Source organism: Argopecten irradians, chromosome 1 (assembly GCF_041381155.1).
Source record: "Argopecten irradians isolate NY chromosome 1, Ai_NY, whole genome shotgun sequence".
NCBI lineage: Eukaryota > Metazoa > Mollusca > Bivalvia > Pectinida > Pectinidae > Argopecten > Argopecten irradians.
Genome location: NC_091134.1, coordinates 5,721,129 through 5,737,233, shown reverse-complemented (window position 1 = coordinate 5,737,233; position 16,105 = coordinate 5,721,129). Strand labels below are relative to the sequence as shown.

General features: G+C 36.1%; 1 protein-coding gene across 1 annotated transcript; it reads left to right on the top strand.

Annotated features, from left to right (window-relative positions):
* Positions 1–2,109: 2,109 nt before the first annotated feature.
* LOC138316029 (orexin/Hypocretin receptor type 1-like) lies at positions 2,110–6,543 on the top strand. The gene has a single exon (XM_069257504.1). The coding sequence runs from the start codon at positions 2,184–2,186 to the stop codon at positions 3,399–3,401; it is 1,218 nt and encodes a 405-aa protein (XP_069113605.1). The 5' UTR covers positions 2,110–2,183; the 3' UTR covers positions 3,402–6,543.
* Positions 6,544–16,105: the final 9,562 nt, after the last annotated feature.

Here is a 16,105-nt window from a genome sequence, read left to right as displayed (position 1 = left end):
ATATTAATTAACGTAATGCGCAAAGTTAAAGTGCGTGCCAACTGATGCGTTGATGTCTACGAGTATGACAATTGCTGTAGATTAGCCTGTGGTCTTTGATTACCGACAGTTTCATTAGAGTTAGTCCAGTTAACATCACGAACATTGAGTCCTGGGAATTATTATCGTGTCTGGAAAATCTGCCTCCTCACAAATAACGAAATATAGATTGTTACAGACTGCCAGTTGGTAAACAGTTCGTGCATCGTACATGGATACATCTTCAAGTTTGATTATTAATAATCAATATTTATTTGGTTATTCCATTATAAGAGGGTGGTGGAGGGTCAATGTATTGCAGTTTGCTTTAAACTACTTCCCACAATGTGAAATCTAAATATTGTTCTAAAAGGATCACATTAGCTTTATCATCAAAATAAATATTGGTATATACCATCAAGCTATAATTAAGATAACAAATGTTAATAACAAGCAATGAAACGAGCGAAAAAAGCATTATCTGCCTTAATGACATCTTCAAAGTGAATATATTTTAAAACTGACCTGAATATGATTATAATTATTTAATAGATTAATAAAAAAAATACGATTAATAAAAAAAATACGATAATTCTTACGCTAAGAATTAACATAAGAGTCTTCTATACACATGTTTGGTCTGTACCTCATGGCCTTAATCCTTTATTGTCTATTGTTATCACATTACGTACCAAATGACAATGACCCATGGGGCTTGACAGTGGTAAATGTCGCCAATGTTCGTGTGTAAACAAGGCGGATCCGGAGCGAGCAAAAAAACCACAATTCAATTATGTATTTCGATGTCCTGATGTATTTGGAAGCAAGGACTTCGAATTCGTTTAGATTTCTGAGATAGCTAAGTCCGCTAATTGGGGATTCGAGACACCGTCTGCGTCTCTATACATGCAATATTCATTAATGCTATGCCAGAAGGAATACCGCCGATATTGTACAATTTAGGTGTGTTTTGTCCAGAAAAGTTCACAGACAAACCGGCATTTCTGTTGACGTAATGTTGCTTTTGTACGGTTGAAAAATGAATTACATAAAGCTACCGAAAACCTTTTTTTATTCAAAGTCAAGAAACGCTGAACTGTCACTAAAGGAGTTTTCGTTCAAAACCTTTCTAATTTTCTCCTTGATGAACGCCCTTGATAAACTCTGGTTATTAATAGGAGGTACCAAAGCACGAAGTGCCCGCATATGACCTTGAACGTGTATGTGTCATTCATTGGCATCTCCATTGGAAGAAAATTGCGGCGGCTAATCTCTATCATAAGACACTAATCCACCGCCACAAACAGGTTCACAGTATTAATTTGCATCAATTTCAAATTACAAAACACGATCATTAGCCGACAAAAACAGCATTAAATGTAAGAACTGAAGCTCCACGCAAGGGATGCTTTCATTTCGTCAATTCTGTTTAGAATATTATATAACATAAAAGCATTAAGCATATTTCACCTGAATTAACCCGACATAACTGGCGGATCGCCAGCTGTCAATTAAATCGGATTTTGTATTGTGCATGCTACGATGATTGCTCTGATATTGAAAAGGTACACGTGAGTTTGCGAGCACGAGGCGTGGCTATATTACACCTTGCGATTTGTTCCAACGACTATTCTGTTTTGTATGAAGACAATTTTCTACTAGTTTGGTGGAATTTATCCTTATCCTTATATTATTACCTGGATTTATAATACAGATCCTGTATTTTCTGACATTGATGTAGACAGTAGACTAAGTGCTCTCCTGATGTGTATAGGAACCAAGAATTTAATATGCTTTAAGGTCTGTCGTTGCGACCATAAATGAAATATATTATACTTAGTTCACTCTCTGTTTTAAGCACGTATGTCAATAACTAACACTTTTGGTTTTGGCATAAAATATGTTAATTCAAGTTTTGGTCTAGCCAAAACCATTTCGCAAGATTAGTTTATGGTTCTATGAATTTAATTTCAGCAATAAACGATACGCCTTTGTTTAGATACTCGGTCAGTGGTGAAATGTAAATTTCTATTTTTTATCATTTTAGCATGTCAATAATTATCCCCCATTCTACTTATCTCATTTCAGATAAAGTTTCTTACCTTACAACACGAGTCAAGAAACCAATACAGAGAGGTGAGAAGTTGTGACAACTTAGATTCAAGATGTCGGAGGAGGAGGATACGGTGTCTAAGGAACAGTTGTATACAGCCATTGGAATGCTGGCGGTCTTCTCTATCATCGGTATCATCGGCAATGCTCTTGTTCTCTATGTCTTTTCAAACTTTAAACAGAAACTCACATCTACCATCTTTATCCTGACGTTGGCTGGAACCGATTTTATCACGTGTTTAATAACAATACCCTACTCCATCGTGGTGGAGATCTTAGACTATTCATTGTATTATGACATTGTGTGTCAGATTTATCAGTTTCTGATTACAACAACTGTCCCATTCTCTGCTTTTGTGATGGTCGCTATTGCTGTAGACCGGTACTTATGCATATGCCACCCTTTTCGTCACGCTATGACGATCCGCCGAGCGGAATATATCGTCGCTGTTTTGTGTGCGTTCGCGGTTATGCTGGGGGTATTATGTTGTTTAAACTATGGTATAATAGATTTATATGAAGAAGTGGATATCTCTAATTCGTCATCCCGGAACACTACAACAATGTATAATACTTCAGTGGTTTCTGGTCGCTTCTCTGTAGAAAATCCGGGTAATGCTACCAACTTTACATACGATCCACCAGTGTTAAAGGAGAAAGTCTTGGTGCGGCCCGGTTTGTGTGCGCCTATCAACGTGGACAATCCGTTCTTCCAAGTCTATCAGAAGATTTATTCAAGTTTTTTCGCGATTTGTGCCGTCATCGTCATGGTCCTCTACGCTATTATTTACCGTTCGGTGTTAGCAAGGCGACGACAGAGGCTTAAAATCGTAAGCAACAAGTGCTGTGGTTTTTGGACGGCTATTCCTAACGAAGCCGAAAGCACAGAAATTTCAACACTAACAAACGTTTCCGAAATCGGCGACGTGGAAAAACATGACAAATCAGTACAAAAGAATGGTACGAATTCTTCAACATCACAGCCTGGCGAAAAAGACGTTATTATTCGCCCAAGTAACGTTTCCAGGGCAAAACTAGAAAAAATGAAAATAGCCAACATAAAAACAGCGTTTATGCTTTCAATTGTAACTCTTGTTTTTATCATAGCCTTCCTGCCTTCTTGGCTTGTTGCTTTGCGAGTATTAAAGATGAATGTGGTAGTGTTCTACATGTACTTCTCATACAACGTCGCCAATCCAGTTATCTATGCTTTTATGAACAATACGTTTAAAGCGCAACTGAAAGAGTTGTTCAACTGCAAGTCTAAATGATAACGATCCGTATCGTCTACGTAATGAACAAATATAAGCAAATCTATAGCCCTGGAAATGCCCGCCATTACTCATCTGTGACATTTGTACATAAGTCAGTCGTTATATTCGAGGTGGTGTTCCTCAGCTAGTTCATTAATACCTCTGTAGTTGTTTGTAAAGTTCAATTGCTTATGTATGACATGCCTCGTTGTTTGTAAGGAAACTGCTGACATACACACCCAAGTAACATGAAATCAGATAAGCATTTAAAATCTTTATTTAACATAGGTTTCTTAGATAAGTGCTACATTGTGTGTTATGGGTATTTTTTCTGTTTTCTAATTTTACTGTTTATGCTATTTTTCATTTGAAAAAAAAATCGATACTTTCTACTGGTTTTAAATTTTGGTTCAACATCATTTTTACAAAGACGTAAACAAGCTTTTTTGGACTTGTAAAAGCCAGACCTTAATTTTAACTCTTGTCTACTATGCCTTCCTTTTAATCGGCAATTATAATCACATAGAGTTCCATACCAAGTATTTATATTTCGATGAACTTCTTTAGTTATCAAGTCTTTAGCATTCAAAAATATCAGGTGATATGAATGAGCAAAGTAATGTTAAAAGGAATTTTGTAAAATGATTCTGAGCCTATTTTGCCACATATCTACATGTTTTATCTCGACTGATCTATTTTTTTCAAACAAATATTCTGATTGTGTCCACCAGTTGCTATCAGACAGTGTATAAGATTGAGTATTTCGGATTTATTCCCGGCCTTCGGTTTGGCCATATTTGCTTAATTATATTAATGTTTTCGACAACCATTTGTATACAAACTTAGGAATAGAATGGTTGTTAAAGGTTTTATTGAGCCATCCCCAGTCACACTGACGGTAGCAGTTATAAATAATTAATTCGGGCATTCCTGATAATTGATAAATACCATTGATAAATTGATTACAATATAAACGCACACGGCACGATTAGATTAAAATAATTTTTTTGAACGGACATTTTACAGATATCAACATTAAGCTGTATTAAATATTGTTCATGAACTATGTTTGTTCTCTTAAGTCGCTATAGTTTGACTATCTTAATAATTTTTATCATAAAATTGTTGCTGTTTCATTATCCATCATTTGAATATTTTCATCATAATTTCATATATGTTCATACCATTTTAAATTTTTCATGAGTTTAAACTGTACAGACCTACTTAGAGCCTACTTTCATTCCTATTTCTGATTTCTTTTTACTTTTTTTTTTGTAAAGGAGACTACAGGTATTGTGAACATTGGTGTTGTGATTTTGTTATTTTCAAGTCAGTATCATAACTAAGATGGTGGATTTGTTGAAAAATATGCCAAATAAACACATATTTCTATAATATGTTATGCTCAACAGAGAATTTGCAAAATATGATAAATTCATGAACATGTTTATTCATTCATCCACTGCGATTTGATGAAATCCTATATTACAGTAAAGAAATCTAAGTCATTTATATTTAGTGAAGTTTAATTTTTTCGTTTAAACATTTGTTCTTTTGCTTGCGATAGTTTAATAGATACGCCTGGTTTTTTTATTTATTTATTTATTTGCGACCCAAAGAAACTATAATTTATAAAAAAGAAATGTCACAAGTAATGTGCTTTTTACGCAACTGTATAATATCATGTTTAATGAAATATATGGATTAATTCTAATTTTATCGCTACACTCTTTTCTATTGACTGTATACAGTGGGCAAGAAGTAACTAAGCATTAAATCTCTTAAGCGAGTCATTTCATTGTCACGGTCATTAAGCGTTCGTTTCATTGATGTGTAGATATATTGATCATTTAACTTAAGATATTGTCTATCATTTCAAACTGCTTACATATGCCATCCGTACAGCATGCGCCTATTTCCATTAAACATTTTCAAGACTACGCATCGCATCATTCAAAAGAAGTTATTATCTAGTGTAATTTATCTTAATTTACCAAAAGTTACATTTATAAATCACCTGGTACCAAGCATGAGTATTAGATATGTTTTATGTTTCCTAATGTTCACGATTTATTGTTTAAAAATTAAAACTTGAAACCCTAACTTGATACAACGTTTGGTTTAATTTCTTTATAAATTAGAACACATCTTCGCTGCCGATGGTTACGAAAATCCTAGGCAGATCGTAACCTTTGGCTAGAGAAGATGATTAGAACAGCTACTGTCGACAAATATGTAGCTAGTGCACATTCCGATTCCAGTACCAACCACTATCATAGGCTTGGGGAAGCGTCAGTTACCTGTCAACAGTTTCTTATAGTGTGATATTGTAAGATGCGAAAGTATGAGTTAATTTTGCTGAAGTCCAATCACGTCAAACTGTACTACCAGAACATAAACCAGTCGTGCTACTCCCTTATTATGTACGTTGAGCAATTAAAAATAGTAGGAACGGTTCGTCGTTCCAGGTTATGACTCATACATGAACACTGTAGATGTGTTTTTATGGCAGAAAAAAAGGAACTAAAAACAAGTAATATTACATGCATTTGACATGATTCGCATAAGGATGTCTCGTTTAAATGAATAATGTTTTCGCTATTACAGATGTATCAGACCAATCTGGGTTTTAAAACTTACACAATATAACCTCTAATATTCTATGAGAGCAAGATATGTTCTAAGAGGCAAGGGTATTTTTGTAACATATGTATCAAAGTTATCAAAGTCACATTCTTCATTTGTATTTAAATTAACGCATCAAAGTAAAATCATATTCTTCATCTTTATCGCGATGTGCAAATAAAATAATTGCATTTGAACTCTCATAAAACTTCAATCGATAATTAAACATGCATTGGTGAAAATATTAAAAAATCAATCTTTCGATTTCAAAGGTTTTTAAAACATTAATTAATGATTTCACAAAAGGTACATGCTTTCCGAGAATGGAGGTTATTCAACTGTAATTTATCATTACAATATGTCGGCTTAATTTTATGACTTTTGATATTAACAGTTTCTATTTCAGATGTAAATAATTGTACCATGAACTGTACTTTACTGTAAATTAGTTGTTTTGATGAGTTTACTGCTTGACAAAAACATAACATAGTTTGCCCCTTATATAAGCTGTATAGTATATTAACGTTTTATGAAAGTGAAATATAAACGTTTACTGCAAATGTTTGTTATTGTTTGTTTTTTTATTGCCAACGATTTTAGCTGGTGGAAGGACGCGCATGTATTTCAAGTATATATATGTACCAATCTTAATTGGATCAGTTATCCATATTGCGGTATCTATATTTAGAATTGCATGTCACGTGTAGTTACCATAGTAACAAAAAATAAATCCAGGCGTCCGTATCACCGATCAGGAAATGTAGCATTTTATTATCCAAACATCACCTACAATAAACCTCCTCATGGCTACTGACAAACCGTGTTGTCGCAAAATTTCAATTAACGGCCGACAATCTCCCTACGCATTTCCAAGTCAATTATACACCTCTCCCATTTGGTCTGCTAGCTCGTTTGAAAAGCCAAAAACAGACGAATGGTATCAATTAGGAATGCAAATGGTATATAAGACGCAGACAATTAAACGACGGACGTCCGTGACCGGTGACAGAGTTTGCTAAGACCTAATTATTGTTGCTGAAACGTACAGGAAAATACCGCAGGGTGTTTTATCAATACTTTATCATTATCTGTCATTAAATCAGTCTATATGTATGTTACACCCGATAAATAAACAATACTAAATCTAATAGGTGTTTACATACAATTTGTTAGCACATATATATAGTCGTCAAAGAAACGACTGAAGAGTATTTTTTACTTCTATAATAAACAGTTTTAATGTGTCCAAAACATCTCGCGTTAATATTTCACCAAAAGGAACGCGAAAGAAACTGTCACAATATACTGATAATACCTTTATTGTATTTATCTTATACCAATTGCATAGCATTATTTGTTTATATGCCAAAACAGTAGAACTCAAATGAAAGTTTTCACTTGCGTGCCGATACTTCTGGCACATGTGGATCATGTTATGAAATAAAATTATATGAAACAGATGGATATTTCCAAATGATTATACTGCATGTACAATATCATTGTAACGATAAGGCTAAGGTATATTTTTCATCGTATTAGAAGAGGTTAATTGTTATTTTCAGACGAATAAACCATTGGCAATCAGACCTGTGCAGTTGTTCGACATAGAAAAAGACCTATCCGATTTGTTTCCTCTAGTAAGCAGGTAATATATTACTTCATAAGAAACATGAAATTATGATGCTTCCTCATGTAGAAATTAAACAACCGACTCTAGATCCTCTCTTTCGTGGGTTTACGCCCTATTAATATCCAAGGTCATATAAGGACGGCCTCACATGTATGCGGTGTGTATGTATGTAGTGCGCGTTTGGTGAGACTGCGGTATTGTGTTGTGTCTTTTTATAGTGCTATATCACTAAAGCATGCCACTGGAGACACCATGCAACACACCCCACCTGGTCACAATATATTTGGGGTGTCTGAATATCGTCAATATATAATTATAAAGGTTTTGTTTAGATCTTATCATCAATAATTGTGGATATTAAGGACAGTCTTATTTTGTAAGTTGTCGGACGTATGTCGGTACAATACGGTTAAGCCTTCATTGCAGTGTTCGATGCTAAAGCTTTCTCACAGAGTCAAACGTCCAATCCGTGGAAACCATCAATGCACGTGATATCTACCATCTACGCACCATAATCGGCGGCTTTAACGAACACTAATCGTATTGAAATGCAGAACCACATAATCCTTGCGAACGATCTTGTTTCCGTAAAGGCCTTTATACTAAGGAAGAATAGCGACATAATTGATCCATGAAATTTTGTACAACTTATTTTTACTATAAAATGAATTGCTTTTATACCCGTATAATATAGATACAGATGTAATCTGAAGTTAAGGGATAAATGAGTGTATTAAGGTTTCCGAGCAAAGTGAAGTCTTTCAAGTAAACATACTTAGCAGATCAAGCCAGCCAAGTTTCAATATGCACTTAATAGCAATTTAACAAGCAGGAAATTTGTCAGTATTTAGACGCTTGCCTACCTATACATGCCCTATATTGCTTCTAAACACATCCATAAACAGCGTGTGCACGAGGCTTTATCCTATGTGAATTAGATAAAAGCAAATGCTGCAATACATGCAAAATGTTTAACGTTTCCAAACAAATCAATTAAACTTTTAACCTAAATAATGGAAATAAAAATAATAGTTTTCACATTTTTTTTAAATATTAAACAGAAATCATCGACAATATCAGCGGCGAAAATGTATCAAAGACAATTAGTTGATCGTTTAAGCGGACTAGCTAACATGAACCCTCAGAAATGATTTAAAGTACATATAATTATTAAGCAATTTTTCCGTAATTGAAATTTCCTTCGCAGCTTTCCTGAAGCTGTTTACAATATTTATCAAGAATGCGTTGGTTTGATAAAGCTTCTTTGACTACAATTAGATGTGAATTACAATGTGTTTATAAACTACAATCTTAAATGTCGCTAACGGCATCTCTGAATCTCCACTTAAAAGGTCTACGTATTAATCGATTTTGTGATTTGTACGACGGAAATAGCAGCGCATTTATACGGCACAACTTATAAGTTAATGGCGTACTAAACATTGACTTTTAGTTCGGACTTCTCTCCGCCAACTTTGGGAGTGCTGGGTTCTTATCTCACAGGATTGTTCTATTATAGGTGCGTGGTTTATTTGATGGGCGTGAACTTGATATAATTACAAAGTTCGGCGATTAATGTTATCACTTTAAACACTTTTAGGTGTCTTAAATGTATATGAACACATTTAAATGATAGTAATATACAGTTTTCTAAGTATTTTCTAGGTTTATTTAAAGATGCTCCACCGCTGACAAATGGTATTTTTTCCCTATCAAAAACAGCAGCAGACGGTTTAGTATTTTTCTTCGGTTACAAAAGTTGCTTACTTTACACCATTACCACCGTTGAAAAGTTTGAGTTTCTAATTTTACTTCAAGTTAAAAATATAAAAAATAATTAATTGCATCCCGAAAACATTCCATGCCACTATATCATATATGAAATGAAGTACTGAATTGAGCATGACCCAAAGGCAAAATAAATCATTTTATATTATTTTTGTGTTAATTAGACTTATTTATACACGATTAAACACTAATTATTGTTCGAATGATGAATATCAGTTATGCTCTATCGGCGGTGGAGCGTCTTTAATGATTAACCTCTTACTTTGTTTAGTTTACGAGATGCAAAACCTAATGGAGCACGAGGTAAATTGCGTAAACGTGAATGGAACACGAGGTAAATTGCGTAAACGTGAATGGAGCACGAGGTAAATTGCGTAAACGTGAATGGAACACGAGGTAAATTGCGTAAACGTGAATGGAACACGAGGTAAATTACGTAAACGTGAATGGAGCACGAGGTAAATTACGTAAACGTGAATGGAGCACGAGGTAAATTGCGTAAAAGTGAATGGAGCACGAGGTAAATTACGTAAACGTGAATGGAGCACGAGGTAAATTGCGTAAACGTGAATGGAACACGAGGTAAATTGCGTAAACGTGAATGGAACACAAGGTAAATTACGTAAACGTGAATGGAGCACGAGGTAAATTGCGTAAACGTGAATGGAGCACGAGGTAAATTACGTAAACGTGAATGGAGCACGAGGTAAATTACGTAAACGTGAATGGAGCATGAGGTAAATTACGTAAACGTGAATGGAGCACGAGGTAAATTGCGTAAACGTGAATGGAGCACGAGGTAAATTGCGTAAACGTGAATGGAGCACGAGGTAAATTGCGTAAACGTGAATGGAGCACGAGGTAAATTACGTAAACGTGAATGGAACACGAGGTAAATTGCGTAAACGTGAATGGAACACGAGGTAAATTGCGTAAACGTACAATCGTGCTCCATTGGGTTTATCATCTCATAAACTAAACAAAGAAGGAGGTTTATCCTTTTATTTACAATATTTTCTTTAAGCAATAAAATCAAAAAGAACGCTAGATTAAACCATTTACCGTGTGTTATTCGCCGTATTGTTTAACCGTGCACAACAGCCATTCAGAAAAAGCGCGCTGTTGACTATATATATGTATATATAGGACAAGGAAGTAATTCCAATCGTGTGGACAAAACAAAATTGTCAAATTTTCGAGGCGATCTGCCCCTTTATCTAGACATACAAAACGAACACGATCCCGTGTTATCTGGAAAATCCTATTGATATTACTTCTTTGACCCATATATATATATATATATATGAACTCAAACTATATCGTAAAGGAAGCATTAGTAAATCACCACCTAAAAACATTTTTATTTGTTTACCTGAATATTATTTTTTGACCTGAAAGTCTCTAATTTGTATTAACTTGGGGTTCAGCAGTTGGTTGTAAGAAAAGAAACGGGTTCCGATACGAGAAAACAAGAAACATTTAGATTATTAATATTTCCTATTAGTAGCAATGTGTTGCGTATGTGGATGTCTGTATACTTTGGGAGGCTGTGGTATTCGTGCTGTGTCTTCTTGCAATAGTTCACCTTTTTATAGTGTTATCTTAACAAAGTACATCCACCCGGCCACTGAAAACGGGTAAACAATCGTCCAACTCCCTTTATGACCTCGAATTAACTAACTCAGTAGCCATTTAGAACTTCCCAAGAAGTCGTTTAAGATTTAGGATGGTTGGTCCATGTGTCCTTGGATGGAGGTCAAGCTCAATCATATTATCAAACATTGTAGGCATTTATGTCAACATACTACAAGCCCTATATTAAGTTTCCATGCCTTCTAGAACTTCACAAGAATTTGATTTTTTTTTCCAATTCATATGACCCTGAATGAAAGATTTTAATAGGTCGTTAATTCATCAACCAACCAACCACTAGGCCTTCCAGAAGTTCACAAGAGGTCATTTGAAGATTTTAGGGATTTTGGCCCATGTGGCCTTGAATATAGGTCAAAGTCAATCATGTGGAAGACGCAATTTCTATAGACGAAATCAGCAAATTTATGATGTCCAATGTTGCAGAAGTTGCTAAAGTTTTGAATCAAGAGTTTCAGAAGAAACCTCCTCGAAAGAAATGAATATTCGCTGCTACGGATTTATCGCCGCACGATTGAGATCTTAATCTATTACGTCAAAATAGGTGGAACAACCAGCAGGATGACAGTCTAATGTATTCGAAAAGCAACAAAAATGCAGAACGGTACATTCTTCGTGAGACACATCACACAGGCCACCTGCATTTAGCGGTTTCGTTCTTCTCTCTTTTCGAACAGCTACGCGTGTTCCCGTAAGTTAATAATAATATCAAACATCGGATTGGACCAACTGTCCGACGACGGAAATGTCCTTTTAAATGTCCACACGTTGGAGCAAAGTTTTCGACGCCAGTGCCACTCAAATCAGTACGCGGATAATATTTCAAAACTCGAGAAAAACTTATGACATATGATATGACTCATCAAGCGAGGACTGCGGACACGAACAATCTCGTAAAAATAGACAATGAGGAGCTCCAAAAGCTGCTATGAAGATCACAGCATCCTTCGGCATGAAAAAAACATTTCCTATAGGGGTGAGCGTTCACCTTGAGGACAAAAATGAAAGAACATACGCATATACGTGGGACCGTCGTTTAATGCCCCATTGTTAAAGGATGCTCAACAGAACAACGTTGAGGACAAACAAAACAGAAGTGTCATGTAACGCGAAGTAATGTAAACTTAAATCAAATAAATATTAATTGGATCCCACAAAATAAATACATTATTTCTAAGAAACCTGGAAGTTTCTGTGATTTTATTTTCGTTTTGAGATAAAGATCAACGACAAAGTCATTTGGTGTGATCATTTACAAGATAATCAGGGTGTGGTTTAGTAAACAGATCAGATTGCTAAAGGTCGGAACGCAGACAGTCTCTGAGGTATCGCAAATACGTCTTACGGTCCCTCCGTGCTGTAAGTATTCCATTTACAGACAATAACAGTGTCAAACAGCATCAGTCATAGCCAAATCGGATTGTACACTTGAGCTGGTTTATCGTCAAATAGGAAAATAGAAAATCAACCCTCTACCACTGTACACGCAATATTGAAGCACATGCCTGCTACATCGACCAAAAGTTTCAAGTGTAAAGAGGTTCGAGCGTCTGAACATAATATATCATTGATTTCTAATATCAGACGACAATTGAAAGTGACATTCTATACAATGTAAACAACCCATCGAAATACAATGATTCGGATACTGAGAGACGCCAAGTAATTCACGAACTGGTTTTGTTTGATAGAGCGTTTTCTATATACAGGAAGTGAATATTGTATGAATATCGATGACTGGTTACAAATAAATGCTAACGTTAATAAAACAAAATATCAAGTGAAAACTTTTTTTCTAAAACAAATGCAAATTTATTCAAGCATTCGAATGTCGAAACTTTCGGTAAAATCAGATTAAATAAGATTATTATATATACATTTAGTCTCATTTCGAATACTTCTGTGGTGCTGTTTAGTTTGTGTCTATACTTGAAAATGTGACTGGACAGAGATGTGACTGGGCGGAGATGAGACTGGGCGGAGATGTGACTAGGTGGACATGTGACCGAGCAGAAATGTGGCTGGGCGGAGATGTGACTGGGCAGAGATGTGACTGGGCGGAGATGTGACTTGGCGGAAATGTGACTAGGCAGAGATGTGAATCGGCGCAAATGTGACTGGGCAGAGATGTGACTGGGCGAAGATGTGACTAGGCAGAGATTTGACTGGGCGAAGATGTGACTTGGCGGAGATGTGACTTGGCGGAAATGTGACTGGGCGGAGATATGACTTGTCCGAAATGTGACTGGTCAGAGATGTGACTGGGTGGAGATGTAACTTGGCGGAAATATGACTAGGCGGAGATGTGACTGGGCAGATATGTGACTGGGCGGAGATGTGACTGGACAGAGATGTGACTGGGCAGAAATGTGACTCGGCAGAGATGTGACTTGGCATAATTGTGACTAGGCGGAGATATGACTGGGCGGAGATGTGATTTGGCAGAGATTTGACCGGGCAGAGACATGACTTGGCGGAGATGTGACTGGGCGGAGATGTAACTAGGTTTGCAGAGATGTGACTGGGCGAGATGTGTCTTGGCGGAGGTGTGACTGGGTAGAAATGTGACTGGGCAGAGATGTGACTGGGCGGAGATGTGACTGGGCGGAGATTTGACTGGGCAGAGACGTGACTGGGCGGAGATGTGACTGGGCAGAGATGTGAATCGGCGCAAATGTGACTGGGCAGAGATGTGACTTGGCGGAAATGTGACTGGGCGGAGATATGACTTGTCCGAAATGTGACTGGTCAGAGATGTGACTGGGTGGAGATGTAACTTGGCGGAAATGTGACTAGGCGGAGATGTGACTGGGCAGATATGTGAATGGGCGGAGATGTGACAAGGCAGAGATGTGACAGAGCTGAAGGCACATCTTAATATGATTGGCAGAACGCTTCTATGGGATAGCACTGTAAACGTATGCAATGACTTTCACTTGCATTATTGAACAACAAGAATACTTTGTATTCTTCTACAACTGCCGAATCCCTGGCGCTTTCACGAGACACAGTGCTGAACTAGTAGCTAGTTTCACGTTACGAAATTTAACATAACTAATAAATTGTTTATAATTTATATAGATCATGGTTGTTCGATATATAAATAATCTCTAAGTTATAGGTACGTGGTATGGGAGACTGCAGTATGTTCATCGTGTGTCTTGTGTAGTGGAACTCATGCCTTTTATAGCGCTAAGCAGGAGCAGGAACTACCGCTTTTATTGACTATGCTGTAATAATTTAGAGCCTACCAAACTTGGACAAGCGCTCAACCGAACAATAAAATCATTTAGGAAGAACAGGAAAGAAAATAATCTAAATTTAGACGCCTTTCACGATTTTACAATATAGGCGGCAGATTGGGATATTTTAAATGTTTTTTTTTTTTTATTAATTAACGTCCTATAAACAGCAAGGGTCATGTAAGGATGGCCTCCCATGTATGCGATGTGTAGTGCGTATGAAGTGCAAGGTACGTGTTTTGGGAACCTGCGGTGTGTTCGTGTTGTGTCTTCTTGCATAGTGGAAATGTTGCCCTTTTTATAGTGCTATGTCACTGATTCATGCTGCCGGAGACACCAAGAAACAAGCCCCACGCGGTCACATTAAACTGACACCGGGAGAACTAGTCGTTCTACTCCCTGTATGCTGAGCGCTAAGCAGGAGCAGAAACTACCACTTTTATAGACTTATTTTAAATGATGTCATGTTTTGGCTTATTTGGCATTTGGTACCAAAATGCCAAAATTTAATACACCAAAATTACTAAGTATTAATTAATTTATTTGTATATAAAGATCATTACATCTACATGATCCCTTGTGTGAACATGTACTCCGGGTAAGTAAATCTATTACGTTACGTAAACATACATTAAAGTTGTTTCTGCCAACGTGTGACAAAAGAACTGATTAAACAAGTAAATCTTCACAGATTTCTATCTTTCGTTCAGATCAGAGTTTTGCGCCAATAACAGAACATGGAAAACATCAAATCTAAACACACCAAAATTGAATCACCCTTATTTGATACAAAAACGCCAAATTTTACGGACGCTAAAATATCCCTATTTACGGTTTATTTCTTAAGCCTAACCTGCAAGACCGTTTATGAATTGAAACATACCTCCTTAATGTCTGCTCATGAAACCCTTGGATTATATATACAGAACAGGGTCACTATTGCCAGTGAATTTTCATTGGCGTTAAAGACTTAAAACTATGTTGTTTTGTCTTTGATGAAATATATTTCAATCGCTAGGTCAATCAATATTATTAAAACGATACTAACATGTTTGTTTTCTGTGACCTTATACATACCCTGGAGTATTTTATCCAGGGAACGTAACCAGGTTTTCTATGTAGGACGGACAAAAAAGGATACATTTTGTTATCTCTTTAGCTTCACGCAATATGAAACACAGGAGGATGTTATACAATGTCTTCAGAGATTCAATCAATAGGAACTGTAAAAATGAGTTTGATAATATTGTCTTTCATGTTTAATATGTACTTAGTAACATGTATACTGGCACGTAATGACGCACAAATCGGTCTTCATCCGCAACATGTTAGCCAAGAAAATGGAGCATGCACTCATTGAATTCCACTTGGAATTGAATAGGTATCTTTTATTTTTTGTTATCTATGGAAGCTGTATGTTCAAGAGCAATTAACGAAACGTGTTGGCGCCTTACGATGTGGACATGCTGTGTAACGGATTTATGAAGATTTTTTATGATTCATTATTGTGAAAATCTCCGCGTATGATTACATGTCTTTATTTGATGGTTTCGCTGACAATTTATGTAATGTTCTGTGCGTAAACAATCGCATATGATTAAAATAATTCTCCACACAAACATGCGTTAATATTAAAGTAAATTACTGTTGGAACAGAACTAAGATAAAAATGTCTTCATCAGCATGGATACTCAATCCGTTAATATTATTCAGAATTTAATTCAATAACATCTGCGTCCAGGTTTTTTTTAATCTAGCATTAATCCCGAGAACGCATTTACAAAGCT

What these genes read in the sequence shown, in the direction of transcription:
- LOC138316029 (XM_069257504.1), top strand. Translation starts at nt 2,184, where the DNA reads ATGTCGGAGGAGGAGGATACGGTGTCTAAGGAACAGTTGTATACAGCC.